Source organism: Orbicella faveolata, unplaced genomic scaffold, assembly GCF_042242905.1.
Source record: "Orbicella faveolata isolate gen_17 unplaced genomic scaffold, um_ofav_v1 contig_35, whole genome shotgun sequence".
NCBI lineage: Eukaryota > Metazoa > Cnidaria > Anthozoa > Scleractinia > Merulinidae > Orbicella > Orbicella faveolata.
This window is the reverse complement of record NW_028301564.1, coordinates 15,547,248-15,574,528: the sequence shown is the minus strand read 5'-3', so window position 1 is coordinate 15,574,528 and position 27,281 is coordinate 15,547,248. Positions and strand designations below refer to the sequence as shown.

Here is a 27,281-nt window from a genome sequence, read left to right as displayed (position 1 = left end):
GAGATCTTGATAGCGTTTGCTGTACACAAGTACACTTAGTAAATTTACTTTTACTCAGCAATTATACCTTTACCAAGGTTTAAGGTGGCTGAACACGGTTTTTGATACCTGTGTTTCATTCACCTATTTCTCTGAAACCCTTGATCTCTCGGTCGCCAAAACTGGCAGTAAGCAAGTTAACAACACAAACTTAAGTTTTTTGATGGTTAAGTTGACGTATGTGCCGTTGCCATGGCAACACGAATAAAAATAAACAGGCCTTTAAAATCGGTTTTGTTTATTTGTAGAAAATCTAGTCATTAGATTTTCTTTATAATTTGCACGCAACAAACTTGTAACGATTCTCACAAGTTAACACAATTTTGCTAATAATTTAACAGAGAGATCTTTAATTATCCCTTGTTGAAGGTTTACTGGAATATCTAGCGTTTCCTTTGTTAAAGTTCAATTTTCGATGCTCCAGTTACTTATTTCCTAAAGTATTTTCGTGCCAAATTTCGTGAAATTCTAATGAGTGGTTCTCGAGAAATAGGCGTATTTCCGAGAGTGCAACTTTTCATTCAATCGCAATTTTTTTACTTACTACGCATGCGCTGCATTTAACTGGGTTCTTTCGGTAACAAAGAAAAAGCTGAGAATAGGCCCTTTGCAGCTAAGCCATCACGTGACCTACTTTTCATAAAATTATGGGCTATAACTTAACGAATGCCAGAAATGGAAAAAGCATGTCTAAAATATCAAAATGGCCAAGTTTGAGGCCCCCATCATCAGAGAATGAGTTTTTATGATGGTCTGAATTTGTGAAAGAATAAGAAGATTTGTATGGAAAAATGTTGCTGGAGAGCAAGGCCTTGCTCTCCAGCAACATTTTCTATACGAATCCTCTAAATTTTCCGAAAATTCAAACTATGGTATAAACTTACTCGTTTTTTCCTGGGACCTCAAACTTGGCCATTTTGGTATTTTCGATGCGCTCTTTCCATTTCTGGTATTCTTTAAGTTATAGCCCATAGTACAAAAATTTTTTAGGAAAAATTTGGTCACGTGACCCCAGCTGCAAAGGGCCTATTGCCGAGTTCTTTGCATCTTTACCTTTTCTAACATATATTTGCGATAAAAGACTAAAGCCATCAATACACTGCGTTCAATTATAGAGAAAAATAACACAGATACTGCGGGTGTTGAGTAAATAAAATGATCGTTCTATTAATTGACGGCATGTTTGTTTTTTGCAATCCTTGTGCACGCGTTGAATTGCATTAGCAAAAGCGCGCGCGAAAACTGTGTTCGGCCATCTTAATCTAGCTTCCTGGACAAAAAGAGTCAACCTCGTCACCAGGGACTCTCTTCTTCCCGCTCCCGGGGTGAGACTGGGGCGAGAGAGGAGTGGGAAGATATCACAGTTTCATTTAAAAAGCATAATCAATTCAAGACCATGGTGTATACCCTATTTCACACCACAATGCTAAAACTCTACACCCTATTTCAGACCGAAACGGCTGAAAAAACCAAAGCCTTTGGCGCCGCTAAGGCGCATCTCTTTATACTTATATAACGGAATACTCCCTGTCCATTCTGGACCAATAGTAATGACCATGCGAAAGTAATGAATTCAAAGGGAACTTGAATTATTGTGATGAGTGAAAATGGTAAAAAATATTCGGATAGATCAAGGATACCATACTGATATGATATTTATTTAGGCGACCCTTATTCCAAAGGCAATATATTATTCTTTGTTGACGTTTGATGTAATTTATATATTCTTTTCAACAAAGCTATCCTTTTCATCCTCTAAATAAACAAAAAACATCTTCATTTTATTAAGATGGATTGGTTGCCAGTACCGACCTCTTAAAAAATGCAACCCTGGAAAAGAAACGATAGACATAATTTAGAAAGGCTGTTAAATATTAAAACGAAAGTTAAAGGATTGTTGCTTTCAGAACTTTAATTTTCGGTAATGTATGAACATTGAAATGAAAACTATTAGGCGCGGTGCTTTCATCTACATTTTGCTAATTAGTATGCAAATTTTGTTTCCATTTCCGCTTCTACTTTTTTTTAATCATAGATTCATCTTTTCTTTTTTCAGTAAATTACATGTAACGTTTGAGGTGTTCGTATATTTTGCGCCTAACGTTCGGTTCAATTTTTATTTTTCTCCCATAGGGCTTGTGGAATTGCAGGTGTCAATTAATAAACCTACAAGTCAATCGTCATTACTTGGTCGCCAAATTAAAGTGAAACGAGCTGTTAGAACAGTTGTTGATACAACAAGAGCAAATGGACAATTTAATTTCGTTACATTTATCATAAAGCTCTCGATAAATTATACATATGCACCTATTCCAACGCCCAAATCGCTTTACCGCTGTCACCTTTCAGAGAGGGAAATGACATATGGTAAAACACAAAACGTAGAAGTTAACTTCTAAGTTCGCAATCGTTTTGAAATACAGTTGTGCTAAATGGGAGTTACCAAGGTGACCAATGCTTTTACTCATTTTCCTTAAGTAAGCACCTGCAGCTTAGAAAGATCTTGGTGGGATATTTGGCGGTCTGTGATCAAGGCGGCTAGCTTTTGTTTTCTACTTTGGTCAGAGAAGAAATCACCGTTTACTAGTATGTCGCTTAATCGCTCAGGTATTATTACTAAAGACTGGTCCTCCACGGAAATTATTATATCCTCGTTAGGACTTCTGGTGGTGAATGTTTTAGTGATTTCTGGGAACCTATTGGTCGTGTTTGTAATTTTGCGCACAAAGGAACTGAACCGCAAGGAATCTAACTGGTTTGTGATGAATTTGGCGCTAGCTGACCTGTTTGTCGCTTTCACAGTTATCCCAACTTCTGTGGACACCTTAATTCATGGAAAATTCCGTCTTGGATTGGCTTTCGAGGAATTTATTGGCTTTGCAAACTTTTTGTTCTGCATCTGTTCAATTATGAACTTGCAACTGTTGTCGTTTGATCGATGGTTTGCTATTGCTAAGCCGTTTAAGTACGTGGCTGTTGTAAGCCCCAGAAAAGCGAGCGCAGCTTGTGCGTTTATTTGGCTTTACGCTACGTTCTGCGCTCTTCCGCCAAAATTTGGCGTCAGTTCTTACTTTTGTTTTATTCCCAATCTGGATAACTGCGATATCGGAAAAGACTGGTCGGGATCGGGCAAAGCCCTTATCTTTGCCATTGCTGTTCTTGGATTAACTTACTGCCTCGCTTTAACTGTTATGGCAGTATGCTATTGGAAAATTTTCCGAATCGCTCGTTCGCACGTTCAGAGAATAAATGTGCAACGTTTTAATAGCCGTAATAGCCGCCAACCACCAGAAATGATAAGTGGTTCTTTTGCGTCAACCATCGAACCCGAAGTAACCGCTGAGAGCACTTTTGAAATTACTGCTTCGTTTCCCCAGGCGTCCAAACAAACTCAAAGGCAGCCACACGCTTCAGATATTCGAACTGCAAAGAGTTTTTTGGTCGTAATTGGAGCGTATTTCCTTTGTTGGACTCCGTTTTGTTTTACACTAATCCTAGACATTATAATGATGGAAAAGATTAACTCCAAAGTGAGTCTGATTTGTCTGTGGCTAGGATATACAAACAGTTGTTTGAATCCTCTAATCTATACTTGGAAGTACAAGCAATTTAGGAACGCTTTAAAGTCAACTGGTAGGAAATTCTACAGACAGTTTTCTCCTCAAACACAGATGAGGTAAAAGATCGACAAAAAATACCGGGAATATTTGGCAATGATCATCGCCAGAGCCAACTGCGCCTCCCCCCCCCCCCCCCCCCCCCCGCCCTGGCCGAAGAGGATGAAAATTCTCTTGTTGAAAACCGGCGGTGCGCGTGGAGTTACAGGACTACGGTGACAATAACCATCAAGCCCCGTGCTCCCTGTTTCCCGCCCTTTATCGACGAATCGAATGCAACGGCGCCTGCACAGTTTTGTGAATTGACTGGGCACAAGTCCGAAAATACCCTGAAAAGAGAACACTTCTAATACATCAAATATTCTCTCTCGCGCGCGATTGGTCTAAATACGTCACGTGACCAAATATTCCCCAGCCAAAACTGGGGAATATCCGAGAAATTTCCTCAATTTTCAAAACTGCGCGTGTTGCGAAAAAGATTTGAAGAATAATAAACACAATAGCCTCCATTTGGCGCGAAAATATGCTCGAATATTTGTCCTTGGACATTATCTGTTCCTCGAAGCTCACAGTTTTCCTCGATCGAGCTACGCTCTCGGAAAACTGTTCGCTTCTCGGAACAGATAATTTCCGCGGACAAATATCCTGGCATATTTTCGCGCAAAATGGAGGCTATTGTTTATATATGCATACTCAGATAGGAACCTTATTAGATCGGATGTTTTCGACACCCACTTTTACTGTCTAACAGCTAAGAGTCAGTCACTTTAATAAAGCCTAACTTACTTACTTAGTCTTAATTCCCGTCGAAAACAAGCACTACACAAATGGAACTGAGACACCAATTGTTTGACACGAAGAGAGGCTTTATTAAACTCGCGATCTCCCCAGAAGGAGATGAATAAACGAAAGATAAACAGTAAAACCTCTCTGCCCTCCTAAGGGAGGGATGGGTAGGTACAAAATACTGAACGAAATAAAAGGCGTGTGAACCGAACATGAACAAAATGAAAATGAGCCACTGAAGCCCTTGAAATACGAGATCTACATCATGTGACCCAATCTGTTAAGCTCGGGAAATTAACTATTTTGAGTTCCCCAAAATAAAACACTTACTTAATAACGCGGAATTTATTAATCACATACAAACATAATTAATAGCTTTGTTTTAACTCGGATTTTAGAGTTTTTAGAGAAGCAACAATTATGTTAGTATCTCCACGACTAAAAGTTTCAATATATTCTAAAATGATGTAAAAGTTTAACACTATGCAAACTGTAAGATAAGCATGATTTTAAACAGATATTTAACAGATAAAATGTGTATTAAAATGCTTTGGGATAGTTTGCCTTGTTTTAGACTTTGGTCCTTTTTAAAACTATTCAACCAGGAGCCTGTCACCCTCATCCAACATTCAGTATCAGTTTAACAATTAGATTACAAGCCCTCGTTTTCTATGAGCGAACAGTCAATGCAACGAGGCGTACAGCCGAGTTGACTATTGTTCATACAAAACCGAGGCGAGTACTGTAATCGTTTTAGTAGACACTCTAAAGGATTAGAGCACAAAACTTACAATTTTGTGTGTTTTTTAAATAAACCTAAACTTAAGAATAGCTCTCAGTTTCAAGAGCAGCGCGCTCGATTATTGTCTATCCGGCGAATAAAAAACGATGAGAGAACCAATCAGATTCGCGGATTTCCAACAGAACACAGCTGAGTGGCTTTTAAAACACGATAGAAACACGAAAAATGCTTCCTATTTAGTAATGAACCAGACGTGCTAAGAGGGTTTACTCGACTCGTATTATCAAATCGTACTTTTCAGGTATGGAACACAATAAAATTAAGACTAAGTTAATGACTTCGCGCACACGAACCTCACGAGGACGACCACGAGAACTCCAAGCCCACTCAAGCCCAAAAGATTTGTGAGCCCTCAAGTATCACAACCTGCGGTTAGTCCCCCATATTTGGCAATAGCAACATTCGAGAAGTATTTTTCAGTCTGGACTTCCAGGTAGACACACGGTCGATTCGAATATCGCGGTTGATTTTAACACTTCAAGGCTTCCTTTTCTGTTAATGACATATTTAAGTCCACGGTTGGTCCAGTTGATGGGAAATTTAGCCATCTTGCGTCAGGAATCCGTGATGAGCGCGCAAAGCTGCGCGTGACATGACGTCGGACCGCAGACTTCGACTCAATTCGGGCAAGTTTCCTCCATTGGCTCTCCACTTACCTATTATATAGAATCAATACTACCATGTTTTACGACAAAGTAGACGAAGACGGCGAACGTGAGACTCCGGAGCAAGTATTTAAGATCATAATAATCGGCGACAGTGGCGTGGGAAAGACTTGCCTTGCTCATAGATTTGCGACCGGAAAATTCCCGGAGAGAACAGAGGCTACAATTGGAGTTGATTTCTGGGAAAGAAAACTCGAGTTGGATGGTGCAAACATCCGGGTAGGTTTATTCAAGCTTGCGCTTAGCGGTTTGATGTGCGACTGCTGTAATTTTCACGGTTAGCTTTTATTATGATAACTGCATGATTGTGAATTTAAATGGAGTTAGTAGCTGTGTTGACGTTTCAATTTCTGTGACACTTTAATGTAATATTTAACATGTCCTATTTTGTTTTGGCTTGTTCTGCGAAGGGTTCGTATACTCTAATAGCCCGAGTTTGTCAAAAAAATATTGATTGCTCATTTAGGGGAAATGTTAGTCGAGAAAATGCTCCCACGAGCTTACAAGTCAAACATTTAAGAACCTTTTGTTTTTACAGCCAATAGGTATCTGGTTGGTGTGTGACATACAATAACCAAATTGATATCTTTACCTTTTGTTATGCACTCAGTCTGTCCCCATTGTTATATGGGAGGTGCTGTACATGAATCCAATTGATGAGGTTTTGAAAGATGTTTTGTTGACTATAGAGCATGAAAGAAGGAATTCCATATTGTACCAATAGGGTCATAGTTGCACCTCAATGGCATTTAAAATAAATAAATAAATAAATAAATAAATAAATAAATAAATAAATAAATAAATAAATAAATAAACATATTTATGTAGGACGACCATTTCAGTTATAAAAACTGCTGTCAATATGGGTCCTGCATAAAATAATAAATGAATAATTAATAAAATAATATATAAATATGCAAAAATGTAAAAAGTTATATAAGAAATCTAAAAATATACATATAAAAAGAGATAAAAAGACTGGAACTAGATTCATATTCAATGGAAGGGTTTTGTGCAAAAAGGGCGTATGTGACATTTTGGGCCGATTTTTATTTTTTGCAGGATCGAGCTAATTTTTGGCAGACTGACTTGTTTTGACATGAAAAGCATCGTTGCGTAATTGTTTTTGTTGATTTGCGCTTCGTTTTCGAGAAATGACATATGCAAAAAAAACTCAGTTTTCTGAACGGTGGATTTTGATGTGGTGCAAACTTAAATGGTTACTTTTAGCAGCTTCGACAGCATGGATTTTTTTAAATAGATGTTTTGATTTTTGGAAAAAGTAGAGAAATAGACCGGAAAAAAAAATTGACCGACCTCGTATCGAACCGGTGTCACGACAAAACAAACTCGTATCCGGCCAGTTCAGCGCCTTATTCGCTTGCACTAACAAAGCAACAGCAAGAGAATTGCGTAATTATATGAATTATAAAACTAGTGACAAATACCACGCTTCAGTGACTTCATTGTTTAGCAAAACAAAGGTTTCTTTTGTTTTTCGCTCAACAAAAGATCTCCAAAAGGTACCCTTGGAAGACTGAGTTTTTGGCATACGTTATTTCTTGAAAACGAAGCGCAAATCAACGAAAACAATTACGCAACGATGCTTTTCATGTCAAAACAGTCAGTCTGCCAAAAATTAGCTCGATCCTGCAAAAAATAAAAATCAACCCAAAATGTCACATATGCCCTTTTTACATGAAACCCTTCAATTATTAAAAATATCTGCCCCTTTAAAAAAAATGCTCTTTTAGTTGATTCTAATTTAATTCTGTTTCTTGTAATAAAGTGGAAAAATTAAATTGGTCTGGATAATAATATATTGGTGTAAAAATTCAATAAATCTTAATTTATTTTTCTTCTCTGGTACCTCTTAGGTTTGAAAATAAATTTGTTCAATTTGCTTAAAATTAGATCATATTTTGGTAGCTTGAAGGAGTTCTTGTAAAATCACAATTATCATCCCCCCTCCCCATCCTGATCAAAATCCCTTAGCAGTTCATGGTGGTCTCAGAACAAAAGGTTTGATAGCTGATTTTCACTGATATGTTTGATATTCCACATCCTAGAGATTGACAGGTTTGTATTTACGTGTACCTGCCTGGTATGTGTAAGATGAGAAACTTACACTAATGTAGTTTTTATACCATACCAACTATAATAGAGCCATAATAATCAGGATGGATTTTAGAGCAGTTTTCAATCGAAAGTATCCACTACAGTCAGTCAATTACTTAATTGGTTTTGGTTTTGTTTGTACATATTAGAGTGGTTTTCATTTGAGTGTTGAAAGTAATCAGGCAGTTACTTTGGTTTTGGTTTTACTACGGTTTGAGATTGGCTGAGTAGTTTAATTGGTAAGTCATTGGTTTGGTTTTGGTTTTACGACACTCAATTGAAAACCGCTCTATTGGTTTGGTTCTGGTTTCACAACACTCAATAGGCATCTTGCAAGTTGCCTTTTGCCTCTGTGTCAAAATGAATCTGTGCAAAACTATTCCTATGAAAATGTGTTCCATCCACAGGTTCTTTTTCATGCAAATCAAACTCATTTTCATATGAAAGTTTTTGTACAAGGTCTTGTTTTGAAACAGAGGCACAAGGTACCTCGGAAATGGCCCATTGAAAACTGCTCTAACAAAATTAAAAGTGTATTTACTTATTATATTTATATCTGTTTTCTGTTTTACTTGTTCTAGCTACAAATCTGGGATACAGCTGGTCAAGAGAGATTTCGTAAAAGCATGGTGGTTCATTATTATAGGAATGTGAGTGCTGTAATCTTCATGTATGACATCACGAGAGAGGGTTCATTCAAGGCATTGGCAACATGGCTTGATGAATATGGCCACTACGGTCTGACTGATTGTGAGGGAGAAGTCCCAAAACTTATGATTGGGAACAAGTGTGACCTCATTCATGAGAGAATAGTTAGCTCAAATCAAGCAAGAAAATTTGCAGACCTCCACAGCATGCCCATGTGGGAAATTTCAACCAAAAATGATGAAGAACTGGAGACAATTGAATCCATTTTTCTAACACTCTCTCACAAACTTGTACGGTCAAAAAGTTTTATGGATAGACTTCCACGTTACACGTCTCTGGAGTCATCAGTCGAAAGCACCAAATCAAGAACTAAATCAGGGAAATTTAGAAATTCACAGAAGAAAATTAAACTCAAGAATGAAACTGGACATCAGAAGAAGAATTGTTGCGAATCCTCGTGATCAAGAAAGTAAGGCTCATCATAATAAAAAGTGTTCACAATTTACATTAGTCAGTTACAAATACTTCATTATACAGTTGGACCTTTGCAAAGGGAAGCCTCCTCTTGGAGGACATCTCCCATAACAGGACAGTAATACAGATCTGCCAACCCCTGATAAAAGGAAATCAGGAGACCCATAAAAAAAAAATGCGGGAGATTCTACAAAAAGTGGTGAGATTCTATTTCTTTTCCTGATAAAGATGTAATAATAAAAGCATGTGGCTTGTCCATGTTCATGTATATTTACTTAGCAATATAATGCACATGGATTATGCCACAAGTTTGAGTATTCCCAATCTGTGAATTATTGTAGGAAAGAAAATTACATTTGTTGAGCTATTTGTTAAGCACTTGGGAATTTAAGAACACTTATTTATAAGAAGTGCGGAAGTCACTTGGTTGCTTCTCTTGCTTCTTTATGAATGTATGCACTTTTCCTGTGGTTTAGGTATTACTTTGTGCTTAAAGAACTCAACAAATTATTTTTGTGCACATAGCTCAGAAGTAATAATATAATATGATTCGATCATTTTTACTCATTCTGATTTTTAACCTGTAATCAGACCCTCCTTGGTCCACATTTGTCATAGCGACTAGTAAGGAGGGCATGATTGGGTCAATAGGGAGTTTAAGTAACCACATTGTCAATGCCAAGGAGAATGTCAATTAAGGAAAATTAATTTTATATTAATTTTGTTTACCTAGGAATCTCACAGTGCCGTAAAGTCATTTAGTTTGTTTATCACTGTCAAACAATCACAAAACTGAATTTAGGACACAACGATAAATTTGAAATGAAAATAATTACAAAAATTAGACAACCCAGAATTTGGTTGTTTCATGATGTTGTTTTGCAGAGGACAGCAAAGAAATATACAAAGAATATTATAATGCATGTGCACAGCCATTGTGCTGCTCTCATTAGACCTTTTGTTGTGGTTTTCTTAAACTCCCTATTATCAAACAGGATCCAAAGTAAACCAGTTTTCAGGCTCGCCCCTCAGGCAAACTGTAACTGTGATGTTCTAGCCTGAAAGTCATTCACACTAGCCCCCAAAATGTTTCACACTTTCTCACTTATCTCTTACTTAACATTTCTTCTTGCCATCGTGCAAGCAAAGGATAGAAAACATTAGCCTGACTGAAAAGTCCACTATCACGACTAGCCTTGCGCTACGAGACATGACTTTCTTTGTGTTCTGATCCAAGAGGTATCTCAGTAGCAAAACAGAGTTTATTGGACTTTCAAATAACAGTGTGAATTAATTCAATTCTTGAATATTGCTGCAGCACCTTTGATTTATAGTAATCTATCAATACACTGAGATTAATAGTAAGAACACTGAGATTAATAGTAAGAAATGATAAGACTAAATTGACCAAGAGACATAAATTCAAGGGAAGCCACATGTATTGTAATAAAATATTATTGTTGGAAGTTATAACTTACAGTTTGTAGTTCCAGAAAATATCCACACTCCTCCCCCAGAAGGGATTGGAATTTTCTGGAGTGTGGGGGTTCTGGTAAGACCCCAAAATTTAAAGAAATGTATGAAGCTTAACTTCTTAACTGGTATTTCCAGAGGGGTGTGTGTGTGGGGAGGGGGGAAGGTCTTACAAAAAATCCCTTTTGTGGGGGAGGTATTAATAGACGTTTTTGGAACTACACAATCACCAATGGGAAACAGAGTACAAAATCCTTCATGTTAATGTTTGTCTTTTTTCTTTCCTGATTGTTCTTAAGGAATACACAGAGAAATAAAAACAAGCAGGAATCAAATAAATTGCCATAAATAGACAAGACTTCATGAAGATAGTTTTATATTACATTTAGATATATGTACAGTATCCGCCACTAGAAAATGTGGAGAAAATCTGAAACAGGTAAATGGAAATAGCTGAAAGTGTTCATAGTTGAATTTGTGTTAAAAAGGGAACTCATTGATGTACATAAGAGCTGTTTTAAAATGTTGCCCTGGAGTTAGTTAAGTTTAGTTAATAAATAAAGCACTGATTATTCAGACTAACTGCCAAACAATCTTTATTGATCTAAATCTCTTTATTGTTTATTTATATACCACCTCACCCCTCCCCGACTCATCATTACCTCGTGTCATCGCCCTACCTATTGTAGCTCTTCCCAGACACCAAGGGCATGTTTCCTCTTGCAAGATAACCAGATTTTCAATCACTGAGTCATTTCCTAAACGCTTTTGATATTTTTTCAAAGTTTTTTTCAAAAAATGTAAGTCTTAAAGTACGTGGCTTATATTGTTCACCATGAAGGACCCCTAAGGATTATTTCCGCTGGATTAATATTGAAAGAACAAAGTTCATACCAAGTTAATTTGGCAAGGTAGATCGTCTTACTCCTGATCAGATTGCGAAAAATATTTTGCGCGATTCGTTCAGTGATCGCGTCAGTAGAGAGGGTTGCTGTACGAGTGAATGTCAAATGACTCACCTAAAAAAGTCCTGTGGTGCCTCGTTGCAGGCCAGAAAAACCCGAAGAACCTTGGAGAGACGGGCTTTAAATAGCTCATTACAATTCCCATTTTACTGTACCATAAATAACATTCTGACTGCATAAAGCAAACAAATCGCAACGCAAAATTGATTTGCTGGTTTTGAGAGTGCTGGATCTTATCACGTGCTGCAGATTAGAAGCTAATTCGACAAAAATAGCCCACGTCAAGGGAAATACAGCGAAACCGGAAATTGATTGTGTCGAAAGTGAAAAAACCTTCTTTCCGGAAGTCCACGTGCAGTCAGTAATGTTGTTATTCTATGACGTCATTGTGGGCTTGTCCAATCGGAACAATTGAAGACAATGCTTCTAGTTCATTCGCGCGTGGTTGATCAACATGTAACCTTCTAAATTTGACAGAGAAGATTTCTGTGAAAAGCTTGGTTTTCCCCTGTCAAAGCTTCACTTGACTTCCTACCCGCCTTGCGCTTAGGGTGAAAAAGGAAAGCGAAGCTCACAAATTTTCGTTGTGTTGGATTTTTACAAACTTTGCCCGTGAAATGGAAGACTACAGCTACCTGTTTAAAATAATCTTGATTGGCGATGCCAACGTTGGAAAAACATGTCTGGTTAAAAGATTTACGAAGGGATTCTTTGCTCCATCGCAAGGTCCAACGATCGGTGTGGATTTTACGATACGAACCGTGGAAGTCGACGGAGAAAAAGTTAAGGTAGGTTTAACATTTAGTTTTTACTTCATCTTTCGTGATTTCGCTGAGACGTAATTTTGACAAGCACGCGCGTGCGGCTTGTTTTGCATGGATTCGAAGTCCGCGCAAGCTCTTGTTTCGCTTTTTTTTTTTTTCATTTCATCAGCTCTGTTATTTTACCTTATTTGAGTATTTTACTTAACTGGCTTAATTTTCAAAAGACACACGTTTTTTTCCCCCGCAAATTTATATAAATCTACATAACCTTAAAAAAAAATATGCTGGTATTATTCCGTGAGTTTTATAATTTTGTTTTGAATTTTCGAAACCGCATTACGAATTTAGCGCGGCGATTACCATTTTTGAGAAGGTCTAATACAAAATGTTCGCCTACATGTATGATGTTACCAGTACACTTTTTTAATGTGGATGATTCATTCACATTTATTATATCCCTCCGTTTGATGGATGTTAAAATTTACGTAAGCCGACGTCTAAATACATTTTTGCTGGTACTTGTTTGTTACTTGTCGGTATTGATACAAGCCTCCGTCATTTCCTCTATTTAGCTCATTCGTATTCCCACGTTTTCGTGCTGCTGCAGATTTTGCGTAACAGCAGTATAGTTGAAATGAGCTGTATAAAACGAACCTGACTTCCATACGGTTTTAATTTCGTGTTAAAACTGCAAGTTGTAACACAGCCGACTGTTACATGTCTGTTAAAAGTTTGTATCGACTCGTAAGATTGCTGGTAATGGAAAATAAATTGGCTACATTTTCTTACTTTCGTGCAAAACACTCGTGCTTTCACTTAGCTGTTGAATTATCTGCACTTTGGGGAAAACAGGAAACTTTCGCTCTGCAAATTTTTTAGTCTGGCTGTTTTTAATTTGCTGTCACGTCTCTTTATTACGTGTATACCTTTGTATGTTTTTGGTGAATATTTATGGGAAATTTAAAATTTTTGTGTTATGTGTTAAAGGGGAATATTAAAAAACACCCCAATGCCCGGGATAATGAAATAAAATAATATTGTTCCTTCACTAAATTCTAATTTGTCACTTTGTAGCGAAATAAAATGTGCACACCGTATGTGTTCAAAGTTTTTCTTTTCTTAATTGTGAAATCCATTATATAATTTGTAATAGGTGTGGAACAATTGTACTGTAAGATAAAGCTGTTAGCCAAATGCAAAGTTTGCCTAGGCCCATAAACTGAAACTTCTTTAATTCTTTATTTTATGATAAGGGGGCTATAACTGTAAGATAAACAAGAAGATCTGTTAGATCTTAAAACCGCGCTTTTAAAATTTAACTGTTTTCTTAGCACTACAGTCGCAACGCAGTGCACATTCGAAAGTAATCCTTGATGATTCATTGATTACTGTAGACATCACATCACTTGATCAACACAGACTGTACTATTGCACCATCAGTCGTAGCCGTTGCGAAATCTCCGATGACGTAATAGTGTTAATCTGGAACTTTCTTTGGGATATGTATGGGCATGAAGATACGAACACTATTAACAACAGCTTTCTTTCTTAAAAGTCAAGTTTAAATTTAATTTTTTCCTTGAGTAAAGGGCTAGCAAAGAAGTCACACGAGTCACATTATTCAAGAATTGCGTTATCGACGGCTATCTTTAGTACGGTGGTTATTTCCCTACCAATGACGTAATCATTGCATGTCCTGACATGTTCTTTGCTTGGCTTGCAAATATTTCATTTTCCTTCCGATCTATGAACTCGTTGCGATGAAAGAGCCAAAGAATTTACTTCATTTGCCTAAAACCACAAGAAATACTCGCAAACTTGCAAATAAATTGATGACCGTCGCTTCTGGCGAAATAAACTTCCAAAGTAAACACGATCTTATTAGTCACGTAGCGAAAGTGAAAGCTGCAACGTCAACGCATTCCATGGCTGACGTAATACCTTTTTTTAGCGTATTTATTAATCCCTTTGAATCCAACGCTTCGATAAAACCAAAAGAAAATATATTTTACCCACAACAAAGGAAACAATATCCGTAAAATTATCCGTGTATTAATGTTTTAACAGCTTCTGGCGGAAAAAACATCACACGTTGCGTGACTCGGAATTTGGCCGAGCGGAGGTCTGCGTCTGGTCACCGACAAAAAAAAAAAAAATAAACCACGGGTAAACCTAGAACCGCGCTCGGCCCATGGCCGCGCGGTTAATAATTGTTTTATTTTGCTGCATTATACCTAAGAGCTAAATTCTTCAAAATGATAAAAAAATGTTTATTCAAACAATTTGATAACATTTTTGCTAAGAGGGAGATGTGAGGGGTTGTGGTGGACTGCAAAAATAATGACATACAGGCTCACAAGCGTCATGTTTTTCCCTCGCATGATATATTTTTAGGTTATTTTTCTTCTTAACATTATTCTTATTATTGTTATTATTGTAAGGAAATTATTATCAAACTAATTAATAATGTTCAAATTAAGAGGAAATATTAGTCCCATTCCATTAAGCTTGTTATTATATCCTGTACTCTGTTGGGGGTAATAAACAAGTAAATATCAACAGTTAATAAGTAACCTTGGGCCTTTCTTCTGTTTAATGTTTTACAGTATCACATCAGAACGACAGTACTAGTGGAATCCTCACTTTTCAAAAATGCAGGAAAATAATGGGTTTGAAAAATCGCGTGACGGGGGTAGAATATTACTACAATGTTCGGCTGAGGGGAGGGAAACGACTTTTGATTTGAGTTATCCAGATGTTCAAAAAATCAAGGGTTTGAGAAACTCGGTTTTAGGCTAGAGGAAAAATATACAATTGAAATTTATTAAAATGTAAAATTCCAACTGTGATCGACATTGATCTTTGTTTTTGGTTTACCTTTCTAGCTACAAGTTTGGGACACAGCTGGTCAAGAACGTTTCCGCTCAGTTACCCACAGTTATTATCATAATGCAGATGGTGTCATTATAACTTATGACATCACCAATAGGAAATCGTTTGAAAACCTGCAACAACATTGGCTTGATGACGTCCACAGATTCACAAGCAAGAAGGTACTGATGTTCATTGTAGGGAATAAAAATGACCTTTCCCACCAGAGGGAAGTGGATTTCAGGAGTGCACAAATGATTGCCGAGAATGAAGATGGCACGGCTATGGAAACGTCTGCAAAAGAGGCAGACAACGTGGAGAACTTGTTTATGAGCATGGCAACTAAATTGAAGAGAAACATTAAAAGCAAGGAAACTGCAGAAACAAAAGACATTGCTGCTGATGGCAATCCTACTGGCATTACCCTTGGGGGGCATAACATTTGTGCCCGGGGGCCACTGTCCTGTTGCAGAGTATAGAGACATCAAACTTATTTATCAGTTTTCCACAGATACAGATGCATCATCTACATTGTAATGTACAAAACAATTTTAGTATGGGACTTAATGTACAGCTCAATGAAGGAGAAAGATCTTGTAAATATTGTATATAAAATTAGTTGGTTTTAAACATAATTTTTATATTTTTAATTAAAATATTTTGTAGGTTCTTGAAAAATGTAGAAGAGAAATGATCTGACTTACATTATATACATACATAGAGTTTTGTCAATACCAAATTATTAGTGAAAGCCAAAGGGTTATTCAATGAGAAGATAATGACAAATAAATTTCTTTCTACTACAGTTTTGGTTGCAGCTACTCCTCCTCAAACAAAATTAATGCATTGTAACATGTTACACTAAATTGTTCCTATTATTAACAGAGTGCAATGTCAAAGTGGAAAATGCACTTTTCAACTGGAAACTGAGAATGTTTTGTCGCTCTGAGAACTGTTCCCATTTATTGTTCTTTTCACTTTGAAAGTACTCACATGATTTGGATGAAAAACAAATTAAATTCTCAGCCATCCATTAACTACAAATGAGAGGAAAATGGAATAATTCATAGAAGTACAAAAGGCTCGAGCCTCAATACTGCAAAATTAGATTAGTACTTAACTTACAGATCAGTGGTGGATGCACAGGGGTAATCTGTCCCCCCCCCCCCCTCCCACTTTTGCTGAAAATGTCAGGCCAGAATGGTGATAATCCTCCCCTCCCCCACTTGATCCACACCACCTATCAGTATTAAGCTCCAGGGTGGGGGAGGGCTACCTGTGGGAAATTGACTTGGCGAGCCTCCCCCTGAGTAGTGATAACTGTCTTTGACGAAAATACACTACCAAGTGGACAGAAATGTGATATTTACAAGGTGCCCGAAGGTGGGAAATTTGAGTCTGGCATCTTGAAAATGTCGAATTCCCCTGGGTCTGCAAGTCCCTCCCTACTCCTGGGCTTAGTTGAGGCAGACTTTCAGCTCCAGCCCCAGGACTCCAGCTATTCTTTTTTAAGTATGAAAATTGTAGAACAGCGTCTTCAACCCCCAAAACCCGATATACAACTAAAAAATGGTTAAAAATCAACCTTATTTTGATATACGTTAGCTTATTACAGTAGTCCTGTCAACGCTAGCTTCGTCAATGCACCATGGGCAGCAACATCAGTACAGTCACGGTAGCTTCTGATTTGAGTGCATCCTTGAAACATTCTAACAAATTACCGAATCTGACGATGACTTGAACAAGTTTTTCTTGCATAAGGGTCTCTAACGGACAGATTTCGCTTTCGTGAACAGAATACAAAGCTTTCGAATTTCATAATCACAGAGGCTAGTCGCTCCAGCGCCAGCAGAGGACAAAAGAGTAGCAAAGTTCAACTCGTCCTGGACTGGGGCTTACCATTCTTTTCTATTCGATGATCTGATTGGGTAATCCAAAATGAGCGCCATTTTGGATTTTTCTGGTGCAGTTTGGTGAAGCTTGAGGTAAACAAAATGATTACGATGAAAATATGTGATTTGTGGTTGTCGTGACTGTGATGTCAACGCGAAGTGTGTTTGTTCTGGCTACTGTTGTGTCTATTCGTGACAAATTCTGCTATCCTTGTTGCACTCGATGTCACAAGAAAGTTCATACAAGAGACGACGATGTAATGTGAGTAAAGCTTGTATTTCTTACAGCTGTTCTTAACAAGATGGAAGAGTTTTTAAGATCCATGTAGTAACTGGCTGTTGAATGACAAGAATTTACGGAGAAATCGAAGTGGGCGACTGAGATCTTGAGGTTGGAGTTTTGCGGTTTTGGACCACTGTTTTCTCCTGTATAACAATTAAGTTTTGCTTACTGAATTTCAATCTCTTTAATGTACGTGTCTTGTGCATTATGTAGCAGTCTAATCTGCTAACGATCTACATCCAAGTTGGAGGTAGACAAACATTCTACTTTATTAATAATATGGCAAGCTACACGAGTGGGCAAGATAAACTGAATTCTGCACTATGATTAGCTACCTGAGCAGGCAAGACTGCTGGTACTATCTTGACTGTTTGGGATTATCCATTGTTTCCCACTTAAGCCAAAGACCACTCTTTTCATGGGTTTACCAGCACAATTAACCACGCAGGTTGTTGGGAGAACACAAGAAAAGCTTGTAAATCACGAGCTGTTAGACAAGTGATTTACCCGGGGGGGGGGGGGGGGGGTTATTCTCTTATATGGGCTATATAGGTTAAGGTATGTGCAGCCCAAAAGGGTATGGGTATGATGGGTATGAAAGGGCATGTGGTTTATTGTGCCGGTAAATCCATAGAAAGGGTGGTCTGTTGCTTTTATGAAATAGCTATGGAAAAAGTCTGTCAATGAGAGGAAAATGTATTTTTTACTTTCGTGATCAAGTTGCTTATATTGAATTATTCTCAGCAAATTCATGAGATGACGTGACAAACGGTTAACCGATCACAGCGACTGAATAAATTAAAGCAAGGCAGACTCGGCGCCTGACAAAAACTCCGCAGAGCAAAGCAACAAAAACATTTTGCGCTAAGAAGGTTGGGGAAAAGGGTATCAGTGAAACTGTGTTAATTAATTCAAAAGAACTCGGACAGGGAAATGCGGGGATTCATAGGCAGAATCGATCATCACTAAAGTAAAAGACTTTACAAAAGGTTTGTAAGTAGTACAAACTTCTTGTGCTTGGCAAAGTGATTCAATGATAACTTTCCAAAGTTTTGTGAATGGTATAAAGGTTTGTTACAGAAATGTTGCTTAAAAAATTTATTCAGAATTTATTTATTATAACTTAGTTATGTTGAAGGCTATTAAGTCCGTGTTTCTCTGTATTTTGCTAAATGAAAACCAGTGTTTCTGCCAGAGCACGCCATTGTGGGAATCCCGCATTGTAATCAGAGATGTTCCTCAGAAAAACGAAAAAAGGGCCAATTTACAATTCACACAAAATTGTGTTCTTCTAGAAAATCATATTGAAAGATCTTTGCGTCTAAAACATTCAGCACAAAAAAAGAAGACAATCCATCCTTTTGCTTTGATGTTAGTATTGATTCTCTCACATTGAGAAAGTTCCAAATGGTTGCAGACAGTGTTTAAATTGCCCTATAATGCATTGTAAACCCTTGATTGTTGACCACATCATGTATACCTATAGATTGTTCTCTTGTGATGCATGGAACCTTTATATTAGTATCTGATTCAGAAGAAACTTTGTTGAGTAGAAACACTTCAAAAAGCACTTACTATTAAATTTTATCAGATAGATCCTAATAAACTGCTTTATTTTCCTTGGTACCCTGATGCATTTTTTTCCTTCTGTGGCTTTCGATTTATTGGCCCCTTTCCTAAAAAATTGGCCCCTGAAAAAAGGTCTTCCTTTTTACTTTACTTTGACCCTCAAGTGAAATTTTCTGGCTGAAACACTGGAAAACTATTGCGTGAAAGCTATAAAGCTCATGGAAATCAAATTCATTTATTGTGTTAATATGTGTTTGTACATGTACATTGAGTTTAAACTCAAAATTTCTGATAAGCTTAATGTTACATGTAACTCGAAAGAAATCTTTTCCCTGCTTTTTTAATAACCCAAATTGATCAGTTAAACCCAGCTGATTTCATCCTCCACAGACTATCAAAAGCACTGAAAGAAAGGTTTGAAACTTTCTTAATTTTAAACTCGAACATAACCGGAGTCGACGTAAAATTTTGCCATGGAAAAAGATAAAAATTAACCCATTGACTCCTGAAGCTTTTCGCCAAAAACGCATTTTTTGGTCATTTTGGAGATTTTCAGGCTGGATCTGGGCCAAATTAGCTCCAATCTCCTCAAACGGGCATTTGCAACATGACGGCATGCCTTTCTTTCCACTAGCATCACGTTTTACAACATTTTTGCTCAGGCATGCACAGAAATCAAAATTTTGAGATTTCTTTTTTGCCTTTCCTGGAGTAGCCACGTGTAGGGGCAGGAAATTTTGCTCTGAGTTTTTTCACTCAAGTTTTTGAGCATTTTTGTGCATATCTCAGGCTCCATTGGGCCAATCACTCTGATCTGGGTATCATTGGAAAGATCTTTTCCTCCTGCAGAAGTTGAGCATAGATGATGCCAATTTTGGTCAAGGGTGATGAGATCAGAAGTGGAAGAAAGGCCAAGGCTCGTCATGGCCAGTTACGGCCGGCTTAGGAGTCAGTGGGTTAAAGGTTTAACTTACAATTATATGCTGACCAACTTCTGGTCCAGCTGTTTTCCAAGTGAAAGTTTCCATAAACATATTGAGGGAAAAGATATTTGTGTTATTGATATTTCAGCCAGTGAAACCCGAAACTGTTTATTACATTTGCTACTGTCTAGTGTTCTGAGTTCTCTAGAATCCTGTACTGTGAATGGCTGCATAAGCAGGCAAGATGGTGCTATCTTGCCTGCTCGGAATTACCTGCTTTGTCCAGCAAGAAAATAGTGTTCTTTTTCCATATAATAACAGGGTTCGTACTGGTCATGGAAATCCTGGAAAGTCATGGAATTTTATAATTGCATTTTCTAGGCCTGGAAAGTCATGGAATTTAGATGTGGCTCAGGGAAAGTCATGGAAAATCAGTATGCTTTCTATGAGTGAAAGGCAATAAGATCCAAAGTTGAAAAATTAACTGACGAGTCCAAAACTCAGATTTAATTTCAGTTGAATAAATAATTGTTTTCATTTGACATTACTGTCGGAGAACAGCAATTATTGCTTAACTTAGGTCGTGGAATTTTTCAAAAGGTCATGGAAAAAGTCATGGAAAGTCATAGAATTTTAACAGGTCAAAAGTGTATGAACCTGAATAAATCCATTATTGACCGAGCTTGTTCGGTCAAGATGGCTGGATGTTGGCCTCATTCTTTTTTTTGTGTGTTTATGGACCTCAACTCTGTCTCCGTCCATAAACATATAAAAAAGAGCTTGGTCAATATCCAGCGATCCTGACCTCATGCTTGGTCAATAAGCCATATGTATCTCGCTGCACTGGATACTGCCCTTTAGTGCAGCATCCAATCCTGAGCAGGAGGGGTATGCCTTCTGGTTAAAACTGAAGAATAATGAAGTGACTGAATATTCCTGAGTGTTTGCAGGTTTTATCCTTTTTGGATAGACTATTAGCAGTTTGCCGTGGGCTTTTTCCTTGCAAATTGTGGAAAATGTAAAAATGATGGTACACTAAAAAACTCCCTGCTTTCTCAAACTTAAAATTATCATTTTCCTCTGGATATATTTTTTCAGTCACTAACTAGCGGCCATCTTGAACTCCAAACATCACTATGGTAACTATATTCAGAGATAGTGGGTTTAACTGTATGTCCCCTTCTCATCTTGTCCCAAACTATCACCTTGTACTCATTTTTCATGACTGTGAGAGTCAGAAAAAACAGACTGCAATCAGGACTCTACATACCTTTTGGCCTGACCTCATCGTTTTGTTGCAGTCTCCTACAAATGACAAGAATAGCTCATTATATAATAAACCATGTTTCCGTTCTGCAGATACTGGTGTGAGGGATGCAGCGTGAAGTACAGTGCAGAGGTTGTTGAGTATCGGTACCGGATCAGTGTTTTGGCGTCAGACAGAACACAGATGGCACAGATCACAGTGTTTGGTGCCTGTCTGGACAGGTTCTTTGGCACATCAGCCACAAGCTTTGTGAGGTTTGACTGCAAAATGTTTGAGTCCTAATAGTGATCAGCATCTACTTTCTCTTTAATATATTGATACAAATCAAGTGTTAATGCAATGAGAATGTAGACACTGATCAGACAGTTGATTGACTTGATATCTCAGGTGAAAATAAGGTTGTCATGGATCTTAAAAGTTCTTTGCAAGGACCCTTGAAGATCTTCATTTAATACTCCTCCAAATATATTTATTATGAGTTCTTGCAGATTCTACAGAAAATGTCTTGCAGCAACCCTGTAAATATTTCTTAAGAAAATTATGATTCGGTAGTCAAGATAAACTAAGTAGCTCAACTGGCCAAGATGCATCCACCGTATAGTCTCCATCTTGAATTTCGCACATCAGTGAGATTGACATCAACTGCCATATGTTTTCAAACTAGAGATCGAAACCTTGCACATGCACAACTCGTGATAGTGTCCCCTTAATATGCAAAGAGTTTCTTTTTCTAAGATCGTTTTAAGGATCTTTGCTAAGACCTTGCCAAGATAGGGTAAGATTCTTGAGAAACAAAACGTAAACGGTCCAGCAAATTCCACCATTATACTTTCATGGTTTGTGTGGAAACGTGTGGAAATAGAACATGGTAGGCAAACGGTGAAATTGACGCCTCTATACCTTTAAAAATGTTTTGGACAAGTACTTTTGAGTTTTGGACTACCAAGTTCCCTCTGGTAGTAGGTTGAAGAACAAATGATTGATTATTTAACTTTTTCTCATACTCCATAAGCCATTGTACCTGATTGTTATTCAGAATACGAAGTCTTTCCCATGCAGACTTTTATTGTCATCAAACCATAGGATGCAATGCTAACAGAGGGCTGTATTTCTGAAGAACTTTACCTCAAGTTTACTTCATACAGTAGTTTAAAATTCAGATTCTGCTGTGCAAAGTCATGGTCACACTTCACAGATGGCTTATGTACCGGGGTACCTGGCCACTAATGCCGCTACTTAAAACACTTCTCAGAAAAACTCATAACCCTGTATGAAGGTTGTCTCTGAAAGACAGCATCCAAGTGCTATTGCCTAAAATGGGACTGCATTGCTTTTTTGGTTTGATGTTTAGGGAAAATATCAATTTTATTGATTCATGATTACCCTTGTAATAAAATTCATTCTTGGCATACAGTGAATTAAGGTTCAAGCTAGGGTTCTGTGAGTGACTGTCCAGTAGCAAATATGGAGCTAAAGGGCCTATTCAACTAGGGGGGTCTGGGGACAACCCCTCCAGAAAATTTTGCAAAATTCGAGCATTTTTGGTGCGTTTTACACGAATTTAATGTATCGATTGGTCTTGAATGATACTGGGTCATTTACGTTGCCAAAGACCTAAACTAGATTGAAACAGCCCATACTAAACGCATCAGTTGTGTTAACACCTCCATGATTGTCTTTGATTACAACGTTTGTCCAACGTTGATCTTGGCGGCTATCTTGGGGGAAGTGTTACAGTTCGCCATGGGTGTGCACATCAGTGTCCGCAATTGTCATTTACTCACGTCAGTTATGAAATCACTCCTATATTTCGAGGCTTTCAAAATACGGTATGTGCTTGCAAACGAATAAAACAGGATGACATATTTTTTTATATCACTTTCAAGCAATGGTTCCATAAGGGTTTTTCTGCAAGGTGTTTGGCCACCAGTGTCCATAATGAGTTTGCCGCGTACAAAATGCATCAGCCTTGAAAGGGGAAAATGTCCGTTTTCCTAATTGTAGATAAAACCAGGTGAATGGGGATGCCACCAGGACCAAGAAATTAAAACTGCAGTATAAAGTGGCAGCCAAGTTGCCATTCAGGCGGGTACAGTTTGTAAGCCTGACAGTGCAATTCAGACCTCAATTCACTCTGCAGGAATTTTTTTTCTTCACTTCTTCTTTGCACGATTTTTGTTTTTCTGTCACCCTCTCTTGCATGATTTTTTTTTTTGTTTTTCCCCACCCTCCCCTCCCCCAATCTCTTTTCTCATGGTCCGTCCCCTATTCACCTCGTCTTCTTAGTCCCTAGTGTCATGTACTGTGACATACGATGCTTGTAGTTTTCATTTCGGCCTCATATTGTGGTGCGGACTTCCGTCATAAAAACAATGCTTAGTCTTTTAGCCATTATAAAGTTGTCTTCTTGTTTCAGGTTTGTTAACAGTGTAAAATCTGATGCATCTTCTTTCATCCCATGGTTTCGTGCTGTTCACCAAGCTATGGAGCAGTGTTTCGTTGGTGCCTTGATACAGTTTGGTTTCAGAATTTATTCACCTTGCAGAACAGCTTCTCAAATCTCCCGCAACTCTCCTTTTCGCCTCAAAAACATTGTAAACAAGCAGCGCAAATCAGCAAGAGAAGGTTGCCTGCCTGAAAAATTTCCAAGTCTTCTAGCTTGCCAAATACTGCCTTGCTCCTCAAGCGACCAAAGCCCTACGGTGTTTCAGATATTGAATGAATATTTACAACAGTTACACAGACACACACCAGAATCACTCAGTCTAAGGAGCTCTCAGCCCTCGCCACTATCTCAAGCGAGTTACGAGGCCTTTTTAGCAGCAAGACGCGCGTCTCTTCAAGAAGCAAGAGCGTCATCAATTTACTGCACACCGCAAGACTTTGGTTCCATGATCACACCTCTTGCGTTAACAGGTTCATCACAACCTTCTTCTGGTAGTGTGCCATCACAAGGGAGTGGGCAGGGATCACATACTCAGGGCAAGAGGAAGTCCGATCCTGCTTTTCCAGGTAACATTGGTTCTGGCAGTAAATGGGTCGTTAAACATCCCAATCATTCCAAGTGAAAAATATATGCCTTCACTTGCCTAAACAAAAAGGTTTAATTCAAAACTTGTCAAGTTGTATGGCCAAGAACACAATAACCCGTGTACGAAAGCTTACATGTACAACACAACACAGGAATGGAAAAAAAAAAGAGAATTTTCCGCCAAGAATATAATCCGATACTAACTTTTATTTAAAGGAGCTAAGTCACGGTTTGCGCATCTTGAAAAGTTAGCTAATTTTCTAAGTTCGTTGTTTGTAATCTGTGTTAATCTCCTCCATCCTTAACCATCCGTTTTTCTTTATAGTTTCTTTATGGTTTATCTCTTTGGTGTTTTCCCATCTTAGTAAACTACTATTTTCAGGTTTCCTTCAACTCAAAATTAATTCTGTACGCGGCCAAAATAACTCAAAATACCGTGACTGAGCTCCTTTAACGTTTGGTTGATGTAGATTTGTGTTTTTCCCCTATGGCTGTCATTAGATCTCGACGATCCACTTCCCTTCCGAAACGAAGTCGTGAACAGCAAGAGCACACACTGTCCCCCTTGTATGATTCAGTCCTTGACTCCAGCCATCTTGAAACCCAGGGAAACAAACACTGAAGACGTTGATGACTTCACGGAACAGCATTTTTCTCATGAATGGACGGAGTATGACGACTTCCCTTCATCTGAGGATCTCAGTGCATTTCTGGCTGATGTGGAAAGGGACGCTTTTGGTAAAGAGGACGGACAAACAATTCCTTCCCTACACTCCACGACAACAGAATCCGCGACGTTAAAAGACGTTGTGTGTGAGATGACTCGCGCGTCAAATGCAGAGGATTTCACTGAGTTTACCGATTTTCCATCTTCTGAAGATTTGGACGCATTCTTGGCCGACATAGAACTCGATTGTGAAAATATACCAATTAGGAAATCTCCCACGCCTAGATCTACCGCAACCTCTGCCGCCTTCCCGAACAGTAAACCTCACGGCAAGGTGAAGGGCTCAAAGTGTTTGGCGGTTAAAGGCCATGTGGTCGAAGACATTGGGAATGCATACGATATTAAGATCTCAAGTGAATCTCTCGAAAATAAAGTCCAAACATCCAGCGACACGGAACATGGCAGTGATAGCTTTTGTGTCCAAGAGGAAGCGAGGCTGCCTTGCCGAGCGAAGTGTTCTTCGTGCTCGGATAAAATCATGCATGGCAGTGATTGTTCGGATTCACAATTATTGAGAGACTGCGACAGTGTTTTTGCTGACATGACTGAAAATATGCGCATTGATGGCAAAGCAGTGGGCAAATCTAGTCAGTTACTTGAAAGAATAAACTTAAGCAGCCAGCGAGGATCTATTTCGCAGAATAGTCACGAAGACGTGAGTAATCTCAGAACGAGGCGAAGCAAGCCCTTCTGCCGATCTAGATCTACTGAAGAATTTCACGAAAAGGACATGGTTTGTGATACGCCCTTGAGAAATGAGCAAACTAAAAAAATGCGGTCACGTGATGATCATAATGCAAATGAAACCGACGAGGGTCAACTGGGTGATCGATTGACGTCTATGGATCACCATGGTAACAGTGGGGTCTCGATGATAAATGGCAGTTGCGACATGATGACCTCTGCACCCTTCTCTCCTGATTTGTTTTCTCAATCGTTGTCTGTTGTGGAAGGTTGTTCTAAGTCAGCGGATCTCTTTTCCTCTCCAAGACTCGTTGAAGGTGAAACGCGTTCTCCGTGTACCCATGGCGGCGCAACGCCCGACCTGTTTTCGCCTCGAACAGGTTCTGACATCCATACCCGTTCTTGCAGCAAGGAGGAACTTCACTCAGTCCTTCTGTTCTCAAGTTCTGAATGTTCCCACCTACCCGTGTGTGAAAACGAGGCTGCCTCACTTTCAAACGTTGAAAATGAGTTTAACAGGAGTTCACTTCTTGTTAATTTACATTCTACACCCTATGGTATTGGCATTCCTTCTAGAATGTTGAGTAAACCTTGGACTCCCATTCAAGTTTCTCCATTGGTAGCCAGCACAGGATCTAATCGGTGCAACGATATCAATCTACAGGGAACTCCAGTTCTTTTTTCTCAGCTGTCAAACAGCAGTTTATGAACCGAGTACCTCGAGTCCATTGTGGTGTAAGACTGACATTTGACTCAATTAAAGGTGGACTGATCGGCAAATTATTCATTTTCAAATGGTGGATGCTGAAGAGCCAGTCCAACTGGTGAGTTTCCTTCGAATTCCATTCCTAGTGATAGTTGACACCACGCCGGGTCTTTGTTTTGTTATCTGTTGCCATATTTTAGGAAAGCTGCATCACCTGTTCGTATAAGAGCACTTGTTTGACTGAATGGACAATAAATGTTAATCCAGACTTACTTACTGAAAAAAATAAATAAATAGGAATTTGCAGTGGTATACCCCACGGAGAGGCTCTTCGTCCACTGTTTCTAGATCGAAATGGAACTTAGAACTTAGAAGTGTTGGTTGTTGTGGAGCAAGGAAAATCGGAGAACCCGGAGAAAAACCCTCGAAGCAAGGCGAGAGCAAACAACAAACTCAACCGCACTTTTGACGCGGGGCTCAGAATTCAAACCTAACCCACATTGGTGGGAGGCGAGCACCACTGCAACATGCCTGCTCCTCTTTGCCCCTCATAAGGCATAAGGCTTCTACCATAGTTCCCCCTCGGACCCTGCTCTTTGCGATCTTTAACTAATCCAGGCTATACCCTTAAAATTATGGGCAAAAAGTACTCTACTAAAGGTCAGGAACAAGCACCGTACTCCCTTTGAGCGAGACTCATTCCCAGTCCCTATTTATTTGGTATCCAAAGGTTGACGAAAGACCAGGGGGGAAACTTGCCTAGTTCTTAGGTCTCAATATTTCGCCGCGGTCAATATAATCGTGTCGGGTCACATGGTCCGGGGTCGTGAAGGCCTGGGAGAAAGCCGTACAGGAACTCGCCAAGGGAGAGCCGACATCGTAATGCAATGCGTTCTCGGACTTTAAGTCACCCTGAAAGTGCAATTATAAAATGCAATCTTAATGCCAGTCAACAATAAAACTATGAATACTCCAAG

General features: G+C 38.6%; 4 protein-coding genes across 4 annotated transcripts; all 4 read left to right on the top strand.

Moving 5' to 3' along the window:
* Window positions 1–2,543: 2,543 nt before the first annotated feature.
* LOC110066063 (5-hydroxytryptamine receptor 1E-like) lies at window positions 2,544–3,757 on the top strand. Its single transcript, XM_020773263.2, has one exon. The coding sequence runs from the start codon at window positions 2,628–2,630 to the stop codon at window positions 3,717–3,719; it is 1,092 nt and encodes a 363-aa protein (XP_020628922.2). The 5' UTR covers window positions 2,544–2,627; the 3' UTR covers window positions 3,720–3,757.
* A 1,877-nt stretch (window positions 3,758–5,634) lies between these two features.
* Window positions 5,635–11,204, top strand: LOC149103465 (putative Ras-related protein Rab-33). Its single transcript, XM_089274000.1, has 2 exons — window positions 5,635–6,128; window positions 8,609–11,204. The coding sequence occupies exons 1-2, from the start codon at window positions 5,925–5,927 to the stop codon at window positions 9,134–9,136; spliced, it is 732 nt and encodes a 243-aa protein (XP_089130126.1). The 5' UTR covers window positions 5,635–5,924; the 3' UTR covers window positions 9,137–11,204.
* An 823-nt stretch (window positions 11,205–12,027) lies between these two features.
* Window positions 12,028–16,027, top strand: LOC110066065 (ras-related protein Rab-30-like). The gene is made up of 2 exons (XM_020773265.2): window positions 12,028–12,375; window positions 15,237–16,027. Exons 1-2 carry the CDS (start codon window positions 12,205–12,207, stop codon window positions 15,699–15,701), a joined length of 636 nt encoding a protein of 211 aa, XP_020628924.2. The 5' UTR covers window positions 12,028–12,204; the 3' UTR covers window positions 15,702–16,027.
* A 360-nt stretch (window positions 16,028–16,387) lies between these two features.
* Window positions 16,388–27,280, top strand: LOC110066071 (uncharacterized). The gene is made up of 4 exons (XM_020773271.2): window positions 16,388–17,376; window positions 21,249–21,410; window positions 23,573–24,168; window positions 24,689–27,280. The coding sequence occupies exons 1-4, from the start codon at window positions 17,261–17,263 to the stop codon at window positions 26,305–26,307; spliced, it is 2,493 nt and encodes an 830-aa protein (XP_020628930.2). The 5' UTR covers window positions 16,388–17,260; the 3' UTR covers window positions 26,308–27,280.
* The last annotated feature ends 1 nt before the right edge of the window (window position 27,281 follows it).

Bases quoted from the DNA above. Each gene is read 5' to 3' on its own strand.
- LOC149103465 (XM_089274000.1), top strand. From the start codon at position 5,925: ATGTTTTACGACAAAGTAGACGAAGACGGCGAACGTGAGACTCCGGAG. The intron at 6,129-8,608 runs GTAGGTTTATTC...TACTTGTTCTAG, and splicing joins TGGATGGTGCAAACATCCGG to CTACAAATCTGGGATACAGC.
- LOC110066071 (XM_020773271.2), top strand. From the start codon at position 17,261: ATGTCAACGCGAAGTGTGTTTGTTCTGGCTACTGTTGTGTCTATTCGT. The intron at 21,411-23,572 runs GTTTGACTGCAA...TTCTTGTTTCAG, and splicing joins TCAGCCACAAGCTTTGTGAG to GTTTGTTAACAGTGTAAAAT. The intron at 24,169-24,688 runs GTAACATTGGTT...GGCTGTCATTAG, and splicing joins GTCCGATCCTGCTTTTCCAG to ATCTCGACGATCCACTTCCC.
- LOC110066065 (XM_020773265.2), top strand. From the start codon at position 12,205: ATGGAAGACTACAGCTACCTGTTTAAAATAATCTTGATTGGCGATGCC. The intron at 12,376-15,236 runs GTAGGTTTAACA...TTACCTTTCTAG, and splicing joins TCGACGGAGAAAAAGTTAAG to CTACAAGTTTGGGACACAGC.
- LOC110066063 (XM_020773263.2), top strand. From the start codon at position 2,628: ATGTCGCTTAATCGCTCAGGTATTATTACTAAAGACTGGTCCTCCACG.